The sequence below is a fragment of the Ursus maritimus genome, unplaced genomic scaffold (genome assembly GCF_017311325.1).
Source record: "Ursus maritimus isolate PB19 unplaced genomic scaffold, ASM1731132v1 scaffold_8, whole genome shotgun sequence".
Classification (NCBI taxonomy): domain Eukaryota; kingdom Metazoa; phylum Chordata; class Mammalia; order Carnivora; family Ursidae; genus Ursus; species Ursus maritimus.
In genome coordinates this window covers 23573995-23593351 of record NW_024426996.1, presented here as the reverse complement: position 1 = coordinate 23593351, position 19357 = coordinate 23573995, and the positions used below count along the sequence as shown (strand labels likewise).

Below are 19357 nucleotides of genomic sequence, written 5' to 3'. Positions count from 1 at the left end.
TTATTATATATATTATTATATATATAATCTTATTATATATATTATATATATATTATATATATAATAATCTATATATATTGTATATATAGATTATATATATAATAGTCTTCTTTATATATATTATTATTGATTGATTATTATTATCAATATATATATAGAAGATTGATTATTATTATTATTGATTGATTATTATTATCAATCAATCTTTATATATATAGAAGATTGATTGATTATTATTATTATTGATTGATTATTATTATTATTATTATTATATATATAATGTGAATAAAACACTCAGGCCATGTCATAAACTTTTATTTGCCATCTGTATGTCAGGAACTAGGGTAGGTGGTAGGAATACAAAAATAAATGAGGCATGGGCATTTGCCCTCAGGGAACTCACAGACTAAAAAGGGAGACAAATAGACAAGCACTTTTAAAATGAATAAAAATGTTCTTACAGTAGAGCAGTGGAAGCCATGGAAAGGACAACCCGGCCTAGAGGAACCAGAATGCTTCATAGTTATGGTACTAGTTGATTGAAATCCTGAAAGAAGAGGAATTTTTCTGAAGGAGGGAAAGTAAGGCTTTCCACATAAAGAAAATAGCCCGTATAGAAGTACAAGGGCTAGAAAAAGTGTGGTGGGTTTAAGGGATGCAGAAGTTTGGTGTGACTAAATGTTAGGAGGGGGTGTGCAGCACGGAAGGAGTTGAGAAAAATGAGTCAGCTGGGATTATGGAATCCTGATGATGAAAGGCTTTCTGTGCTCGTCTAAGGAGGGCATGTAAGTCTGCTCAAGAGAAAACTAAGGCTGAGAGTGACTAACTGAATATGTATTTTTAAAATATTAAACAATGGCTATATTGCATGTAACATAATCTACATATGTGTTATGTATATGAGCCAGATCAACACCAAGAAAACGCCATATTCATTTCTATATTTAGTCTTGAATTGGCAAAGGAACTTTCCATCTTTCTCTGATCCCCAAATAACTTTTAACCTGAAGTGAATTATTCTAGAACAGAAAATCTCCCTCTTTGCAAAAGAGACCCTATAATAATTATAGAATGGATCATATCATCTGGATTCAAATGGAGTACAAGTCTCTTTATTAAAGGCTCCTAGACTAGGGGCTATTTTAAATTTTGATTGCATAAGAAGCACACTCTTCTTATATCTCTATTTGGGGTGCCTTTTGGGTGGTTTGATATTCCAGCTAGCAGCTTGAGCACCGGTCTCGAGACATTAAATCTCTGTAACAAGCAGTAGGAAGGAGGAAGGTGTGGAAGGGCAAAAGGGTGCACCTCCTTATCAGCCTTATAAAACTTCCAAACAATGTAATACTAATGCATATATCTCCTTGGTCAGACTTAGTGAGACGGATAGTCCTACAAAGGAGTGATTTGGCTGCGTACCGCGAAGCTTTCAATAAAGGAAGGAGAGATTATGTTTGTTTTGAGGAATAAGGAAAGGTTTCATGAAGATGGGTGACTTGAGATAGGTCTTGGAAGCCATGTAGTTTTGATATGCAGAGGGATACATAGAGGACAAAGAAACAATAACTAGATCGAGACAGGTAGTAACCTCCATAAGAGTTTCTTAGTATCATCTATGTAAGAGAACATTGTGACATTCCTTAGAGAGTATTTCCTTCTTTGTAAAAGGAGAATGTTGAACAAAGCCAATTCTCATGCCAACCTCATGATTAGACGGGCGATCCATATGATGATCAACTGAAATTTTCCGTTAAATTGATGCTAAATATATTCTCTTTATTTATTTAACCTTATATGAAACAAGAATACCTGGGAATGATGGATTTGATGTGCTGGTGGTATTTTTTGAGCCCAGCTAAGGCCAACACCTCTGCTTCCATAGGAAATCCCATCCTTTATTTTTTTTATGATCATGTATTTATATTATAGATGTATTAAGATGTAATCAGTGTGCAAGAAATTGGCCATAAAGTGTACAGTCTGATGAGTTTTGATATGTGTATGTACCCACAAAACCATTATCACCATCAAGATAATGAATATATCCATTATCCCAAAGTTTCCTTGTGCTCCATCATCCCCAAACACACAGTTGCTTTCCATCACCATAGATAAGATTGCATTTGCACAAATGTTATACAAATGGAATCATACGTTATTCTTTTTTTTTTCTAAGATATTATTTATTTATTTGAGACAGGGAGAAAGAGGGAGCAGGAGCAGGGGAGAGGGGCAAAGTGAGAAGCAGACTCCCCCACTGAGCAGGAAGCCCAGTGCAGGGATCAATCCCAGGACTCTGGGATCAGGGCTTAATTCCAGGACTCTGGGATCATGACCTGAGCTGAAGGCAGATGTTTAATCAACTTAGACACCCAGGTGCCCCATACATTATTCTTTTGTGTCAGACTTCTTTCATTTAGTACAATAGTTTTTTTTAATAAGAGATTTCTTTCTTTCTTTCTTTCTTTCTTTCTTTCTTTCTTTCTTTCTCTTTCTTTCTTCTTCTTCTTCTTCTTCTTCTTCTTCTTCTTCTTCTTCTTCTTCTTTTTTTGATTTTATTTATTTACTTGAGAGAGAGACAATGAGCACAAGGAGGGGGAGTGGCAGACAGAGGGAGAGGGAGAAGTCACCTCTCCACTGAGCTGGGAGCTGGACATGAAGCTCAATCCCAAGATCCTGGGATCATGACCTGAGCCAAAGGCTCACACTTAACTGACTGAGCCACCCAGGTGCCCCTAGCAAAATAATTTTGAAATGCATACATAGATGCATTGCATATGTATATCAATAGTTCATTCCTTTTATTCTTGAGTAGTATTCCATCATATGTATATAATGTAATTTGTTTGTCCATTTACCTCTTGACTATTTGAATTGTTCCTGGATTCTGGCTATCAATATTTGTGTTCAAGTCTTTATGCAGACATATGTTTTCATATCTCTCGATAAATGCCTAGGATCACATGATAGGTTTTATTTAACTTTTTAAGAAACTGCCAACCAGTCCTTTGCTTCCACCATTCCACTAAACCTGTTTTTATCAAGGTCACCAACCACTGCGATGTTGCTAATTCAATGGTCAGTTTTCATCCTTTATCTTATCTGCAGCATTGGATACAGTTGGTCTCTCCCTCCTTCCAGAAACATGTTTGGTAACTGGCCTTGAACTGGTCTCTCTGATTCTTCCCTTGCCCCCATTATGTGTGTTCTTATAGTGGTGGTCAGAGGGACCCTTAAATGGATCAAGTTACTCCCCCAACTTTTCTTCTCACTCAGATTTAAAGCCAAAGTCCTTCAGTGGCACAGAAGGCCATACAGAATCTGACCCCACGCTTCCTCTCTCCTCTCCCATCACACTCCCCTTTGCCTGCTCTGGCCCAGGCAAAATAGCCTCCTGCCTTCAGTGTGTCAAGCCTCAGGGCCTTCATACTTGCTAAAAAAAGATTTGTTGAGAGAAAGAGAGAGAACGTGAGGGGAGGGGCAGCAGTAGGGAGGGAGAGAGAATTTCAAGCAGACTCCCTGCTGAGCACAGAGCACAACGCAGGGCTTAATGACCCTGAGGTCATGACCTGAGCTGAAAATCAAGACATCAAAAGTCAGATGCTCAACTGACTGAGCCACCCAGGTGCACTCTCCCGCTTTAAAAAAGATTTATTTATTTTTAGAGAGAGACATTTTTTCTTATTCTCACAATTAGAAAGACATTTGCTTTAATTAATTAATAAATGATTTCAAGTTTTTATTGAAACTCTAGTTAGGTAACATATAGTGTAATTGGCTTCAGGTATAGAACCATCACTTACATAGAACACCCAGAGCTCATCCCAAGTGCCTCCTCTGACATAAGCACCACAAGTCTTGCTCCCTCACTTTCCTCAGGTCTCTGCTAAGAGACATCTTGTTAGCAAGGCCTTCCCTGATTTCCTATCCTGCCTCCCACTCCATACTCCCTTCTCCTGTTCTGCTGTTGCCCATAGCTCTTGTAAGCCTCAGGCCTACTATGTACTCACTAGCTTAATTGCTAGTTGTCTTTCTGTCACTAGAGCATGAATTTAATGAGGACTTTGTTTTGTTCACTGTTCAATCCTCCACACTTAGAGCAATACGTGGCACATAGTAGGTCATCAGTTAATATTTGTTGAATGAATACACAATCTCTTGTCTATTCTCCCTCTCCAATTATGTGATTTAATTTACTAAAGTTACAACTTAAAGTATCTTAGACAACCACAGGAAAAATTTACTTCAAGATCAGTAAGTGACTACCATGTGAATTCTAATTATTGTCTCTCTTGTTAGAAACCAATAACATTGATCATGTTTAGGAAAGCCACGCATGTGTTAGTCCTTCTCTAATTAAAATATCTTGTTTTTGGAAACTATTAGATTAGCCACTGGAGGGAGCTCATGCCTTTGTTTAAACAAGAAAATTCTATCATTTGGCAAAATGACCATGTGCAAACTCGACAGCAAAGTTCTTCTCAAGGTTAATATAATTTTTCATTGTTCTTTATCCCCCCTCCCATTCAGCTTTAGTGTTAGTTTTACCCAGAATTTCATCTATCCTTCCTTCCTTGTGGACAATGAGAACTGCTGGGTCTGCCCTTGGACAAACGTCTCAATCCCGAGTTCAACCACAGCCAAGTCCTTATGTCAAAATGTTCCTCAAGAACCATCTAATGGTTTTTATTTTTATATCTTTATACTTCAAATTTCAAAGGGTGATAACATTTTAGTTGGCTTTGAAAGATATTCAGTGATTTTGTGATAGTGGGGAAGTAGCTCCTTTGAAGATAAGCCACTGCACATTGTATCAACATTTAATCGCATAAAGGGTAAAGAAACAGAAGCTGGCTCTTATCCTTTTGCCAGCTGTCTTGCCTGCGCCAGATAAAACCAGTGCAGTTCATTGCCTTATTCTGTAAGATCTGCTGTTACCGCTGGATTAATTTAGACAATGTAAAGATTATTAATGTGGTTGAGTCTGGGTGTTCCTGCTTTTCATTGTCAGAGGAACCCATTAGGAAAATTCCCATCTTGGACCCAAAATGTTCTAATATGACTATATAGTTTTTCCATCACGTGAGAAATACAATAGGCTATGGCTAGTTTTTTGTTTGTTTTGTTTTAGCAAGGTATATAAACTTCAAGAAGACAGTTACAATAAGGGGAGAGAACATGTCATATGTATGAATTCTCTTTCTTTGATGATGAATTATCCTTGCTTTTTTTTTTTCTTTCTCTAAATATTAGGAACAAACACATCTCTCTGTGGCCCAAATGATATGAAGGTTGTGGTGAGATGTCCTTGAGGATCCACAGCCTCAAGGATCTCATTTATTTCAGGAAATAAAGCAAAGTGATGAGAACACTTTTCTCCTTTCCTATTGAGGAAGGTCATTGAAAGATGAGACTGCCAGTGGACCTGTGAGCTGGACCTGGGAGATCGGAGGCTCCTCGCCCCCCTCTCCTGTCCTGGAATGTGGGTTCCACTTGCCTTTCTGGCTCCCAGAGGCTGTTCCAAGTGTATAGTCTTGAGATAACGGTGTGATGTTGAGAACACCTGCGCAGTGAATGTGACTGAACTCAGTTAAGGTCTCTTTATAAACTTTTAGGATTTGGTGGGCTGGTGCGGGATCCGTTCATCTTGCTGCTGTCCAAGACAAGCCTAATGTGTAAGTTCCCTTTGCTTATTAATACTGCTACTTACCGACCTGGAGTGGCCTGCCTCTTTCTTTGGTCTCTCCCTGACCTCTGCCTGAAGGGGGGCGGTTTCAGATTACACCAGGGATGGTCCAGGGGGAGTTGCGAATCTATAACTCCCCGAGAATGTTCTTCTCAGTTATAAAAGGAATAGCATCCCTTCTGTTGTCTGCCCTCCCCCCCCCCAACCCGAGAGACCCACAGAAGGTAACCGGACAATTGGAAACTCTCACCTTCAGGCAGAGGAATGGAGCAATGTAAAGTACCTGGACATTACTTGGCATTGTATTTGATAAGAAATAAAGAAATAATGAAATTCTCTCAGAGTCTTCTAATTTCCATCTCATTGCTATCAGAATAACCTAAGACCAGAGAAGTAGTCTTCTCACATTTTGGCAGTCCTAGATTAGTTCCCTAAGCAGTTTATTTTCAAATAAAAGCATACTTAAAAGGAGTACAGGGAACATCATTGTAAAACGTGGCCAGGTGAAGCCATCGGGTAGCCATTAAGGAAAAACTATGGTGTACTGGGCAGAATAGTGAACACTGAATGCTTTGCAAGAAACTTTAGAGATCACAGTCCCTCATGCTTAGTTTACAGATGAGTAAACTGCTACTCAGAGAGGCCATGAGACTTGTCAAAACTACTCGGCCAATGTGTGGCAGGCAGACCAGTAATATCTTCATTTCCAGAATCTTCATTGTACTTCCACCTGTAAGGTTTCTCCCAGTGTGAAAAGTCTGCGTTTGGGGCTGTAGGAGAGAATAATAAAGATAATGCAGGTAACACTTAGTGATCGGAATAAAAGTATATGTAACCTGTGTCATTTGGGTTCTCTGGGAAGCAGGCACTGAGACAGAATTGGATGTGGCAGAGGTTTGTGGGAGATAACCCTCACAAAAATAAAATAGGGGAGGCAACAGAACTGGGCAGAGACCACCTCAGACTGTGAGGCAGATCTGACTAAGTCTTAGTCGCCCCAGTGGGGAGCTCCCAGTTAAAGACTGCCCGGAAGGGGAGTCCTGCACTTGGCAGACATGGCGAGGCCCTAGTATTCTTTCTATATTCAGTTATTGCCTGGAAGCTGTCCAGTAAGAATGTGGCCTGAAACCTGACGTGAGCCAAGCTGTGGCACACTGGCCTGCTTGCCGCTAGACAGCGAGCTCTTTGTGGCACCATGCTCCGAGCAGCACGCCTGCGTGGCTGCCACATAGCTCAAGTGGCCCCACAGTGCTCCAGCTTTCTGGAGTTACCTTCAATATCCTAGTAGGGTGACGTAAGCCTCTATTCACCAATGAGAAATCCAAAACCTTTCCCGATATTTCCAGAGTCCCGGGAAGGCTCACATTTAACACTGAATGTTACACAGCAATGTTTGAAAGCGGGTCACCCCGCCATGGGAAATTTCCCACCGCTCTTCTTTACCTTTACTCCAGCCTACTGTGCCCCTTCCCATCTCCCTCTCTTGCCTCTCTTTCTGTTGTTCCATGATCCCCAACACCCTCCCCAGCTGCCAAAGATAATTCCTGTTCCCTTATTTTTCAGAGAAATTTAGCTCACGCTGGCTTTAATTTCCATTCATAAAACTCCTATGCCAGTCTGGCCCTAACCCGAGGCTCCAAACTAGAGATACCTATGTGCCTTGAGGTAAATTCTGCTGGTGATAATACGATAGAAGTGATTGATCACCCTTTTAAGTAACAAAACTCTTTTCCTGTTATATGGTTTATTTTGTCATTTCTCCTCTCATTATTACAGATTTGGGTGTTCAGTTCCTTCTTCTGGAGGAAGTTCAGGTTGTCTGATGGTTAAGAAAGTCTGTGGTACGTGCCTGGGCCTAATTGGTCCTGTGCTCTGCACAGAAGGCAGAGGCCAAGGCCTTGTTCCCTCCAGATGGGGATACCAGCAACTCTTCCCCCCTCCTTTTTTTAAAAGCAGAACAAATTCTTTATGAAAACAGTCAACTTGAAACAGTATAATAAGATACTATATTTGAAGGATGAAATTTTTTTACTCATATAGCAAGCTTTTTAAAAAAGATTTATTTTAGAGAAAGAGAGAACATGAGCGGGGGAGGGGCAGGAGAGGGGGAGAGGGGGAGAGAGAGAGAGAGAGGGAGGGAGAGAGAAAGAAGCAGACTCCCTGCTTAGTGCAGAGCCTGACACGGGGCTTCATCCCACGATCCTGAGCTGAAATCAAGAGTCCAGTACTTAACCGACTGGGCCACCCAGGCACCCCTCATATAGCAAGGTTTTAAAGAAAGCAAATAGTTGTGGATAATTTGACATCTTTCCCTCTAATCTTTTATCAATTTGGTTCAGTTCATAATGTTATTCACAGACTTAGATTTGATGGCTCTTTTGTGATTTTTTTACTTCCTTAAACTGTAGGGTCAAAAATCCTCCTGGGAACTTTAAAATAACTTGGTATCAAAATGTCTCAAGTGATCTTGGCCCAGTGACTACCAAGAAGCTAACTAACTCCTTATCAGCAAGGATGGTTGCTTTTTTTCCCCTATCACTTAATTTTATCTTCTCTCTATACAGGCCAAAAAAGAAAGCATCCGTAAATGCAGTTGCTCCCTATATCTTCCTTTCTGTGAAGACAGCAACTTTGTGTTTTCCCAGGAGGGATAAAGAACTCTCAAATAGCTTTCCCAATGAACTGACCTAGAGATAACGGACGTTTAAAGTCAAAAGTACAGTTTACAGACTAAATATTTTACTGATTTCTTTACCAATTGCTCTAATATAAAAACTTTGTTCAGATACAAACAGCTTTCTGGTACAGCAAAATAATTTAAATTTTAAATCAGGGAACAATTCTTATTGTTAAGGTTTATGACAGGGTAGTCATAGTGGGAGGATTTCAGTGTGTCCAGGAGCATTCTGGGATGGAGTACCGGGTGTGACGGGAAAGCAAGATTTGAATCATGAATTAGGTGGGAGTCAGATGGGGGTGATGGGTGAGGGGAGCAGATGGATAAAAGAGCATCAGTAAAGCTGAAGGCAAAAGTGAGTGTGGTAAGTTTAAATGAGAGTGGTAAGATTAGTTGAGATCGATTTGGAAGAGGCCTGGAAGAAAATTTAGGGTGAAGCATATGTCATCTAAGTTAAAAAAATACATATTAAGTACTTCCTAAATGCCAGGCACTGCTCTAGGCACTGTGGATGCAGTGGTGAAGAGGACAAAGTTTTCTGCAGTCAAGATACTTAAATTAGTGTTTGTGGTGGGGTGGGGGAGAGGCAAAACTACATAAATATTTTTAAAAGATAATTTCAGATTGTGATGAAGTTTGATTGATTTAGCAGATTTTGATAAAAGAGAATGAAACAGATTATAGTTCCCAGATCTTTAAAATTGTGTGTCTTTCTAGATAAAATTATAACAGACATTCTCTGCATGTGTGTTTTATTCTTTTGTTCGTTTCTGTTTGCATTCTAGTATTATCTCCCATATGAATTTCTTAGTAGGAATCTTTCAAAGCCACTTGCCCATTTTGTGACGGTTGGCTCCACTAGTGCTCTGTCTTACAATCCTCATAATCCTGGTTCTAGTTCAGAGTTAGCTAGAGAAGCCTGTGCCCACCTAAGTGGCAATCCATCATTGCAATGCACTGGGAGTGACTGAGTGAGGGCATGTGTCAAAGCCTTCCAGTTGTGGATGTCTCACTTTTTTTGCCGGAATTCTCCGCGTGACACATGACCACCTGACAAATACGTTGCGTGAAGCTGCCAGTTTCAACTGCTAGGTTCAGATTTAGAGAAAATCTTCAGCTCTTTCTTATTTATTTTTTTTAGAAAAAATATTATGAATATTCTCATTTCATCCACCCCAGAGGGTACACACGCCCGACTTTGGAAAGCACTACAGTAGAGAGGGTCTGGGGACGGGATAGCTATTTCATTAAGGTTGAGAAGGGACAGAGACTCTGGGAAGTGACATTTGAGCTGAAACTCAAATGATGAGGCAGAAACAGCCATGCAAAGAAGAAGGCACAGGTGTATCAGGGAAGCAGAGGCTATCTGAGTATTACGGGAATAAAGGGTTTACAATAGGAATCAGATCTTACAAGGTTAAGGATTGTTGGAAATAAAAGTCTGGGAGAACATTCAGGGAATTAGAGAAAGACTCACTGATCAATCCTTCAGAAGCACAAGCTCTGGTTTGTAAGAAAATCCAAGAAGCCAAACCTGTCCAGTGCCACAGTGGGACTGCTAGGGGCCTATGGGAAGCTGCTGCTTCTCTGTCACTACTGCCTCTGTGGGTGCACTTCCAAGTATCCGGTAAAGGGTTTGGGATCATTGTTAGTCACAAGGCCAGCAGTCATCGAAGATGAAGTGAACATAGAGGAGAGCAAGGCCAAGCTGGAATCCCCTGGATACCACTGTGTCTGTCATTAGAGCTACTCAAGAGTAATGGCCATTCCCTCACTTCCACCTTCCAAATCTCACATAAGTGCCCCTTTGGTTAATTCTGACTTAGAACCATATGGGGAAGAAGATTCTGGGAAACAGAGTTCCCAGGTTATCCAAGTTGAAACAGCACAAGCTAGCACAACAGGGAACAGCATGTGCAAAGGCCATGAGAAGGAAATGAACTCAGCGTGCTTAAGAGGCAGAAAGTTGAGGCTGAGGCTCAGGAAGTGAAGGGGAGGATGGAGGGAGCAGGGTCGGAAAAGCAGGCAGAGCCTAAACTCATATAGGGCTTTGTAGGCCCTGGTATGTTTGATTTATAAATTGTAGTATTTTAAGCAAAGTGGTGGTATTCTATGAGTTTGTTTTGAAAGGATCATTCTGGCCATCAGAATGGTAAGGCAGCAAGATAATAGTTGATTAAAAGAGACAGGAAGGAAAATGGGAGGCTTTATAGTCTAGGAAAGGGACAATGGTCTGGACTATAACAACGTAGATACAGAGAACTTGTCACATGAGCTTTTTGCCTCATTTTTCCAACATATTTATTTCAGACCTGAGAATGTCTCTCTGTGTGTGAGATGCGGAACCCTCTGTTGCAAGGAAGGTACAGCAGAGGCAAGTGGTCACGAAAGGTTGGGACTGACACTGAGTACTTTGTATGCATCAGACCTATGCTGGGCCCACTCCTCCCAACAATCCTGAATGAGGAAGCTGGCACACAGGGAAGTTGAACAGTATGTTTGAACCAAGGTCATACAGATAATAAGTGGTGGGCTTCTGATCTTAACCCAGGTATCTCAGAATCCAGAATCTTAGTTCTTTCCATAGCATCCTGTAATCTCTCAGGTTAAGGCCCTTGTGGGGAGTCATGTCCATTGTCAGCAGTGGCCACCTGCCCAAACATCACACCTTTCTGGCTGTCTCTCAAGTGTGGACAAGGCTGATATTCTTTGTACATTCTCAACCTTCTTAGTCTACACTGCACAATCTCTCTGACTTGGTTTCCTGGACCCTTAAAGAACTTATCCTATGCTTAGATCTTCACTAAAACTACTTGAGGATTTATGATATTTAAATACATGTACTTTCAGGATATGGAAAAGAGGGCATCTTTTGTTCCCTGGGTGTACATCTCATAGGAATAGCAATATCTTTCAGGATTAGGAAATAAATTGTATTCTACATAACTCTACAAAGTCAATGTTGCTGTAAGGCGTTGTTGTCATATTTTCAATTGAAGTTTTTCTTCTGTCCCAAAGAGCTCATTAAAGGGCCTCCATGTTTTTGTCTCAATTATACCCTATCTGACATGGAAGAAAATGAATAAGGACACGTAAGAATTACTGTTAAACGTAATAGTTGAGGCACATGTTCAAGACACAAAAAAAATCAGTTTTCTGATCAATGGTCTATTTATTGATACTGTTGCCATTTAACAAAGAAAATACTTGAAAGTACACATTATATATGCCAAAACTGCTTTGAACTTAATAATTATTGCTTAGAGAGTATACATGTATATATAAGTAATGAATGATGTCATGTCATATGTGTCATGGGTACTTAGTCAAAACATGTGGTCTCTGGTTATTTGTTACGCACTATCCACTTTACCTGTGAGACACATGGTAACTGGGTCACAGACTCTCAAACTATGGAATGTCTAGAGTTTTCAGGGGTTACATGTTGAAGGAGCTAAAGATTTTCACGATTAGATACGATGCTGTTTGGATGGGATCACCTCTAGGCAGCACTAAAAATCACCTGCCGTGTAAGAAGTGACAAAATCTGGCGAAGTAGGTGTAAAGTTTAAATTCTGGCCAAAGATGTTCTCTCCTAGACAATTCACTGAACCTCTTCTTCAAGAGGGTTTCCAAGCCCTGTTGAAGCTAACTGGGCACCAGCCATGCTTCCACTAACAGGATTTGCTGCTCCCTCCAGCTCTTGGTATCTTAATACCCATCCTTCCTCATGAGACCTGGTGGGGTAATTGATAATCACAATACTTTACAAACTCTGAAACAGGTTAAACGGACAATGAAATTTATATTTACCTAAAATGAGTTTTCAAAAGGCACTTGGTGGCTTTCTTGTCAGACATAGAAAACTGAAGCTTGTCAGGAATGGTACTGAAGAAATTTTTGTACTGGGTGGGGAAAGGTTGGACAATAAAGCTCCTTCCTACTGTAAGATTCTATGATTCTAGGTATCCTGTACTATTTTATGAAAACAGCTCAGAATATCCGGTGTTTTAAACATTTTCTTCCTATTGTTGGAGAGGCCAAGTTAACATCCTGTCATAAGGCAAGAATGTTGCGTCACTCCCTATTCCTGTAGTGACAATGGCCTGAAGATAATGAGTAAAAGAAGTTACCAGAGGTTAGACAATATGGAGTAGCGAATATAGCCAATTCCTGTTCTGAGGAGATGGTCTGGTTGCCCTCCTACCTGTAAAAACTGTAACTGAGAAATTATTCAAAACCTAGTTCACAGTCTACTAGGCACAGTGACAAATTCAGGGAAATAAACTGTGGCCCCCTGCCCTCAAGAAGCTGACAATCTTGTTGGAGAAATAGAATAAACATGTAAAAAACAATTAGAAAACAGTCAAGTGTTCACCTGTGTGGTACTGAACACAAGTGAAACTGGAGTTTAAAGATAATCCAAGTGTCCAGAAGGTTTTATTTAAGAGGCCGGATTAAACTGAGCCAAAGGCTGGGTCAAACAAGAATGAGTGGGGAGAAGAAGGCATTCCTGTGGAGTACTGTGGAAAGAGTGAAGAGGAGTAGACCCAGGTGAACGAGCGCATGACCTGTGTAACAGAGACAGCGAGGAACAGGCTTTATGGAAGCAAAGGTGAACAATAAGAAATACAATGGTGAGCCTGGGCAGGCAAGATGGACTCCCATGTCCTCAAACGCTGGATATAAGGTTCTGAAAGCCAAGTGCTAGTGTTCTTCAGTGGTGGTCCCCAGAAACAACCAGCATGGGTCTCTCAGATACACTGTGAGGCCTATAGGCAGATTCGGATACAGATGCTGATGGCCATGGCAGCTTGGTGAGGTCCAGCTCTATTCCAAATTGCTTGGCTTCCTAGCATGTAGACAGGGTGGGGCTTGCTGACATGTGCCTCAGAAGATTCTCTGGGGGCTGGAATTTGTGGCCTGGGAAGCACAGGGCTACTCCTCTAGGCAGCTGTTGTGTGTGGGATGTGACTGTGTACAGGATGTGATTGTGTGCGCATCTGTCCAGATGTGGGTGTTAAGATTGTGGTCTTAAGCATGATGAAATTCAGTTGGTTGGAGGTGGAAGAACAGAGTCAAACTATAGGCTTTAACAATTCCTAATATTTGGATTTTAAAAACAACTTTCTAGCTTTAATTACAATTTCACAACAATGATTAAAATTTTCTAGTTAAAAAGCTTATGTATTAAGATGCCATCCCCTTTTGGAATTATTTCAGTATAATTAAAAAGAACCTTTTTAACACAAAACACTTATTGGTAAAGTGGTTGCTTATGTGGTCTTCTTTGGATGAGGACGTTGAGATTTTTTAACTTTTAAACCTTTCTTGCTTTTTTGATCTCTTTTCCCTTTCTTTTGCTTTTTCTTTTGGCTGACCTGTGAGGAGAAGGAAAAAAAGAGTAATATTTCTTTATCTTACCATTTTTCCTTCCTTATATTATATCTGGACTCTCCAGGCTGTGTGTGTGTGTGTGTGTGTGTGTGTGTGTGTGTGTGTGTTTATTTTTAAATCTTCAAAAATGGTTTAAAGTTGCTTCACTCTCAAAGGAGCTCCTTTTGATTCTCTCTACATGACTGACTTTGAGGAGGAGGCCATAGCCTTCTAACTGGTCTTCTTTTGTCCATTCTCCTGGCTTGTTACTGCCCTTACTCCAACTCTGCTTGTCCAAACTACAACCTTCTGAGGCTAGTATTATTATCATCCACTTTTACAGAGGAGGAGATTGAGGCTTGGAGAAGGTGGTTTGCCCAAAGTTGCACAACTCGTATGTGGCAGAACCACTAGACCATCAGACGCTAGAAGCCAAGCTCGTGGCTTTGTCCTGGTCTACTTTTCTACCTCAATCTCTTGGCTCCCTTCACACAAATTCCAGCCACATATACTTGAGGCTCCCTGAACACATCAAGCTCTCTATGCTTCTTTTTCATGCTGTCCTTACTCTCTTGGTGAACTACTTATCTTTCAAGACCCTAATCATATGAAAAGACTTCCTTAACGCTTTCTCCGTGCCCCTCCTTCTGGCAAGGAAAAGGATTACTCCTTCTATAATCTTCAAGATTTTGGTACATATCTTTACATTTCTCACATTGTACTATAATTAATTGTTAGCACATCTACTACAACAGGAAGGGACTATAGCTTATTATGTTTCCATCTTCAGTGTCTACCTTTCAATTCGATACATAAATATTGTATTGAATAAGAAAAGTAAGCTCCCTCTCCTCATGGAAAACACTTCTAGTGGGGGATATAGACAAGTGATACTATATGGAGGAATACAATTATACCTCATGGTGATGACATTATTCTGAGAATAAAGTAGGAGCACAATAATATTTTTAAAAAGTATCCTTAAAGGAACTATATATATTCTTTGTCTTCGAAAGTTAATTTGTAAAAGAAAGAAAATTTTGTTCCTCCTGGTCACCAACCTGTTTTTCCCACTCTTTAATCAGTTCTTTCACATCTGCTGAATCTGGGTTTAGACATGTTTGATCCCCATTCTTCATTGTTGCACTGCCAAGGAAATAACAATGAGTTTTTTTTGTTTCCTGTTTTTTTACTTTCAATAATTTAAATGCCTCATCTTATCCCCAGAATTCAATCCCCCAATTAGAATGTATTTATGTCATCACAATAAGCATCTGAGACTTCCAGTCTTCCTTCCTGCTTTTTTGCTTTCTTAGTGAGTGAGGGGACTTAGATAAATTTATAGGAGAACACACAACCCTAAATTATTTAAATTAAAAAAAACATTATCACATGCGCATTTCCAATGTTATTAAATATTCTTTGAAAACACACGTTTAATGGCTACATAATAGTCTACTGGAAGGCTACATAAGATTTTATCTAATTAGTCCCTGACTGTTACATTTCTAAGTCACCAATGTTTTTTATTATTATAAAAATAATTGTTAAAATAATATTTATTATAATAAAAAAATAAAAAATCCGATAGGTACATGCAGTGAGAGAAACTTATATTAAACATAATATTAGTTCTGCTGTGGTGAAAATAGCCATCTATGTTTAAGTGAAGAAGCAAATTAGAAAAGTTGTCAATATAGCTATTTTTTCCCCCAAAACAATGAAAATCAGCATGAGGTTTGCTAAATTTTCTAATGAAATTCCCTAAAACATAAAATTTATTTTAAGACATGATCAACAGACTGGTTGACTATTTTAAATTATTTATAGGAGACTGTCCAGAAATAATTTAAAATTTTTTTCTTTAATTTTTCTGTATAATCTGAGAGTAAGAGTAGCCATCCTATAGATCAGCCTTAATTTAGGTTTCAAAAGATTGAACTAGCAATTCTAGTCTTTAAAAAGGTTATTTTTAGGTTTTTATTTAAATTCCAGTTAACATACAGTGTAATATTAGTTTCAGGTGTCTAATATAGTAATTCAACACTTCCATATGGCATCCCGTGAAAGTTATTATTAATAGGAAAGAACTAAAGACACAATACTGCCATAGTAACAGTTTGATTTCAATAGCAAGAAATTGGAAATAAGCTACATTTAGGCACCGCTCATATAGATTATGGTACATCCATATGATGGAATATAATTTGGCCATTAGGAATGACATTGTTAGAAAAAATGATATTACAGAAGATTTACCGACATGAGGAAATGTTCATGATACAGTGTAATGAAAAAGTAGACTATAAAAGAGTGTGTAACATAAAATTTTATTTTTATGTTTATATACCTTACGTATGTATATGTGTATATATGTTGTATCTGTGTATGTACACAAATGCAAATGAGGGAGATCTGGAAGACTATAGGCCAAAGGGTGACCCGTATTTGTCACTGGTGGTAGAAGTATAAATGATTTTTATTTTCTTCTTTTGAGTTATCTGCATTAAATATTTTCTACATGCTTAGTGATATATTATCCTTGGTTTTAATGTTAGCCAGAAATTCCTTGTTGTTTAGAAGAAAAAAAGTAGACCACATTTATGGAGGGGCAACCATCTGAATTTTAAGTGTCTATATGGGCAAGGGTCATAAGGGTAATATTCACACTAAGTTTAATGTTCCTGCCAATATGGTACATATATGTTGGATGAATTTTTACTTACATGATTTCAATTTTCTCACAGGAAGAATTTGGGGCAAATTGTTTAAGGTCCTTTAAGAACTTCAACTGGATTGTTCTTTGGCTGGTGGTGATACAGGAACAACGTCTATTCCTCATTGTTGGGGTTCCTAAGGGAAAGAAAAAGGATAGAGAATAACGGAAAGAAAAAGAAAAAACATTGATTTAAGGCAATGTCTCAATTTAGGTGATCCGTCAAAGTGACTTAGTCATGATTATTACTGTCATTTACTGAGTGATTATTTGTTGGGGAATGTGATAAAAAAAACAAAATTACCACCAATTGACCTGTGAGCTGGACCTGGGCCCCTGAAGACTTCTCTTCTTCTCCCCTGTCCTTACAATGTGGGTTCCACTTGCCTTTCTGGCTCCCAGAGGCTGCTCCAAAGACATAGCCTTGAGATGGTGACATGATGTTGAAAACACCCACACTGGGGGTACCTGGGTGGCTCAGTCATTAAGCGTCTGCCTTTGGCTCAGGTCATGATCCCAAGACCTTGGATCGAGCCGCATCAGGCTCCTTGCTCAGCGGGAAGCCTGCTTCTCCCTCTCCCACTCCCCCTGCTGTGTTCCCTCTCCCTCTGTTTCGCTCTGTCAAATAAATCAATAAAATCTTTAAAAAGAAAAGAAAAGAAAAGAAAATACCCACACTGAATACATGACGAAGCCCAGTTAGGGCCTCTTTATAAGTTTTTAAGATTCGGAGGGTAGGTATGGGGATTCATTTGTCCGGCTGCTCAAGACAAGTCCATATGTAAGTTTCCTTTGCTATTATTAAAACTGCCACTAATCAGTCTGGAGTGGCCTGTCTCTTTTTTTGGTCTCTCCCTACGGTCTGAGTAAAGGGCCGGTTTTAGATCACACCAGAAAAGCTCCTGAGAGATTTGTGAACCTACACTGTTAATCATTACCACAAACTTCTGAAAGGGGTATTATCTCCACTTTATAGATAAAGAAGCTAAGGTTCAAAGAACTTAAAGAACAAAGTCGTTCAGCATTTAGGGGGCAGGTGCAGGGTTTCAGCTCAGGTTTTTTTGAGTCCAAACGCACTGCTCTTTTTTTTTTTTTTTTTTAAGATTTTTATTTATTTATTTGACAGAAAGAGAGACAGCCACTGAGAGAGGGAACACAGGCAGGGGGAGTGGCAGAGGAAGAAGCAGGCTCCCAGCAGAGGAGCCTGATGCGGGGCTCGATCCCAGGACTCTGGGATCATGCCTTGAGCCGAAGGCAGACGCTTAAGAACCGAGCCACCCAGGCGCCCCATAAACGCACTGCTCTTAACTACCATATCTTACAACCTTAGGAAAGGAGATTTTCACAATATTTAATAAATGCCTATCACAGGTCAGACATACAGATACCTGATTCTTGTATGTAATGTGGGCCACAATTTCTTAAGCAACTCCCAAAGCCATTTGTTATCTGGCCTTAGTGGAATGGAGTTGGTATCGGTTTGGACAGAAAGCTCCACTTATGATAACCAATTACAACCACCAACCTCATCCTCCCCACTGCCTTGCTTTTCGATAGTACTTTAAACTCTTAAAAACTCTTTGAAATATACTATCTTCATTCCTTAATTCTTTAATTCATTTGACACATGTTTACTCAGTGCTTACTATATGTCACACATTGTGTGGTTGGTGGAAAAAGCATAACTATAAAGTCTCCATTTTATAGCTGAGGAAACTGAAATCTAGAAAAGTTCATTAATTTGCCTAAAGGTGGTTAGTAAACAGACTTGGGACCTCTCTGATAATTGGACCCTTAACTGGTTAACCACAGACATACTTATCAAGAAACAATATCAGGTTTACAAAAATAAGAGACAAACTCTTTGATCTCATTACCACCCAGTTCAACAAACATTTATTGAACTCTTACTACATGCTAGGAATTCACATACCTAGACTGAGAAGATTTATGTTTGACTTAGCAGGTCTTAGATATGAACTTTGGAAAATGAACTACATCACTGAGAAGCTTTTATGAATGACTCACATCACTTTCTGCTGCATGCAATCAGCTTTATTGGGCAAATCAAGAGACTTATATAGCAATTCACATTTCTGACTTTACTAACCTAATATAACTAAGAACCCCTTACCTTCACCTCCAATCAGAGTCAGGAAGATGATACTCAACAAAAGAGGAACACCACCTTTCTTCATAGTGGTAGAATGGAGTTCTACTGAATCACTCCTATATTGGATTTCACACAGGAGAATTTCGTTAGAGAACGTGCTCTTGGGAATATTTATTTGGGAAATCCATTTCCCTCCTAAACTCTGATTGGCTGGTGTTCTTAGCTGACTTTGCTAAACTGACCACAAACTTAACTGTGCTGGGGGAAACCCTACTCTCAGATCCAAGGGAATTTCTGCCTGTTTTATTTCCATTTCACATAAATGGGTAGTTTATAGTAAGGATGTGAAACCAGTATCATTGGCAGCCTTTAGCACATTCACAGCTACTCACCTGGGTGAAGAATAGGTTATATAATGAACATAATATTATACAACAAGGGTTGGAGATGTTGTTTCCGGATGGAAAATACTGAAGTCCAGATAAATAATATATTTTTTTCTAATTTTCTTACTATTTACAAAACATTCTTCTGTATAATATATAGCTACATTCATTTTTTCTCTATCGTCTACCCAACAGTCTTAAACAATCTACATCTTAATTTCCTCGGGGACCAGGTCATTTTCTACTGTAAGCTCATTTAAAAAAAATATTTTATTTATTTATTTGCGAGAGAGAGAGAGAGAGAGAGTGAGAGCACATCTGCACATGACTGGGGACAGAAGGAGAGGAAGAAGCAGACTCCCCACTGAGCAGGGAGCCCGACATGGGGCTTGATCCCAGGATG

The 19357-nt window shown here is 39.4% G+C and overlaps 1 protein-coding gene across 2 annotated transcripts; it reads right to left on the bottom strand.

Moving 5' to 3' along the window:
* Positions 1–6035: 6035 nt before the first annotated feature.
* On the bottom strand, positions 6036–18710 carry CXCL9 (C-X-C motif chemokine ligand 9). 2 transcript variants are annotated; one of them, XM_008693231.2, is made up of 4 exons: positions 18590–18710; positions 16466–16592; positions 14801–14885; positions 6036–6456 (listed from the first exon to the last, which is right to left on the bottom strand). In XM_008693231.2, the coding sequence occupies exons 1-4, from the start codon at positions 18651–18653 to the stop codon at positions 6271–6273; spliced, it is 462 nt and encodes a 153-aa protein (XP_008691453.1). In that variant the 5' UTR covers positions 18654–18710; the 3' UTR covers positions 6036–6270. The 2 variants fall into 2 exon arrangements, with proteins under 2 accessions (XP_008691453.1, XP_008691454.1); XM_008693232.2 differs by lacking the exon at positions 6036–6456 and adding an exon at positions 11512–13744.
* Positions 18711–19357: the final 647 nt, after the last annotated feature.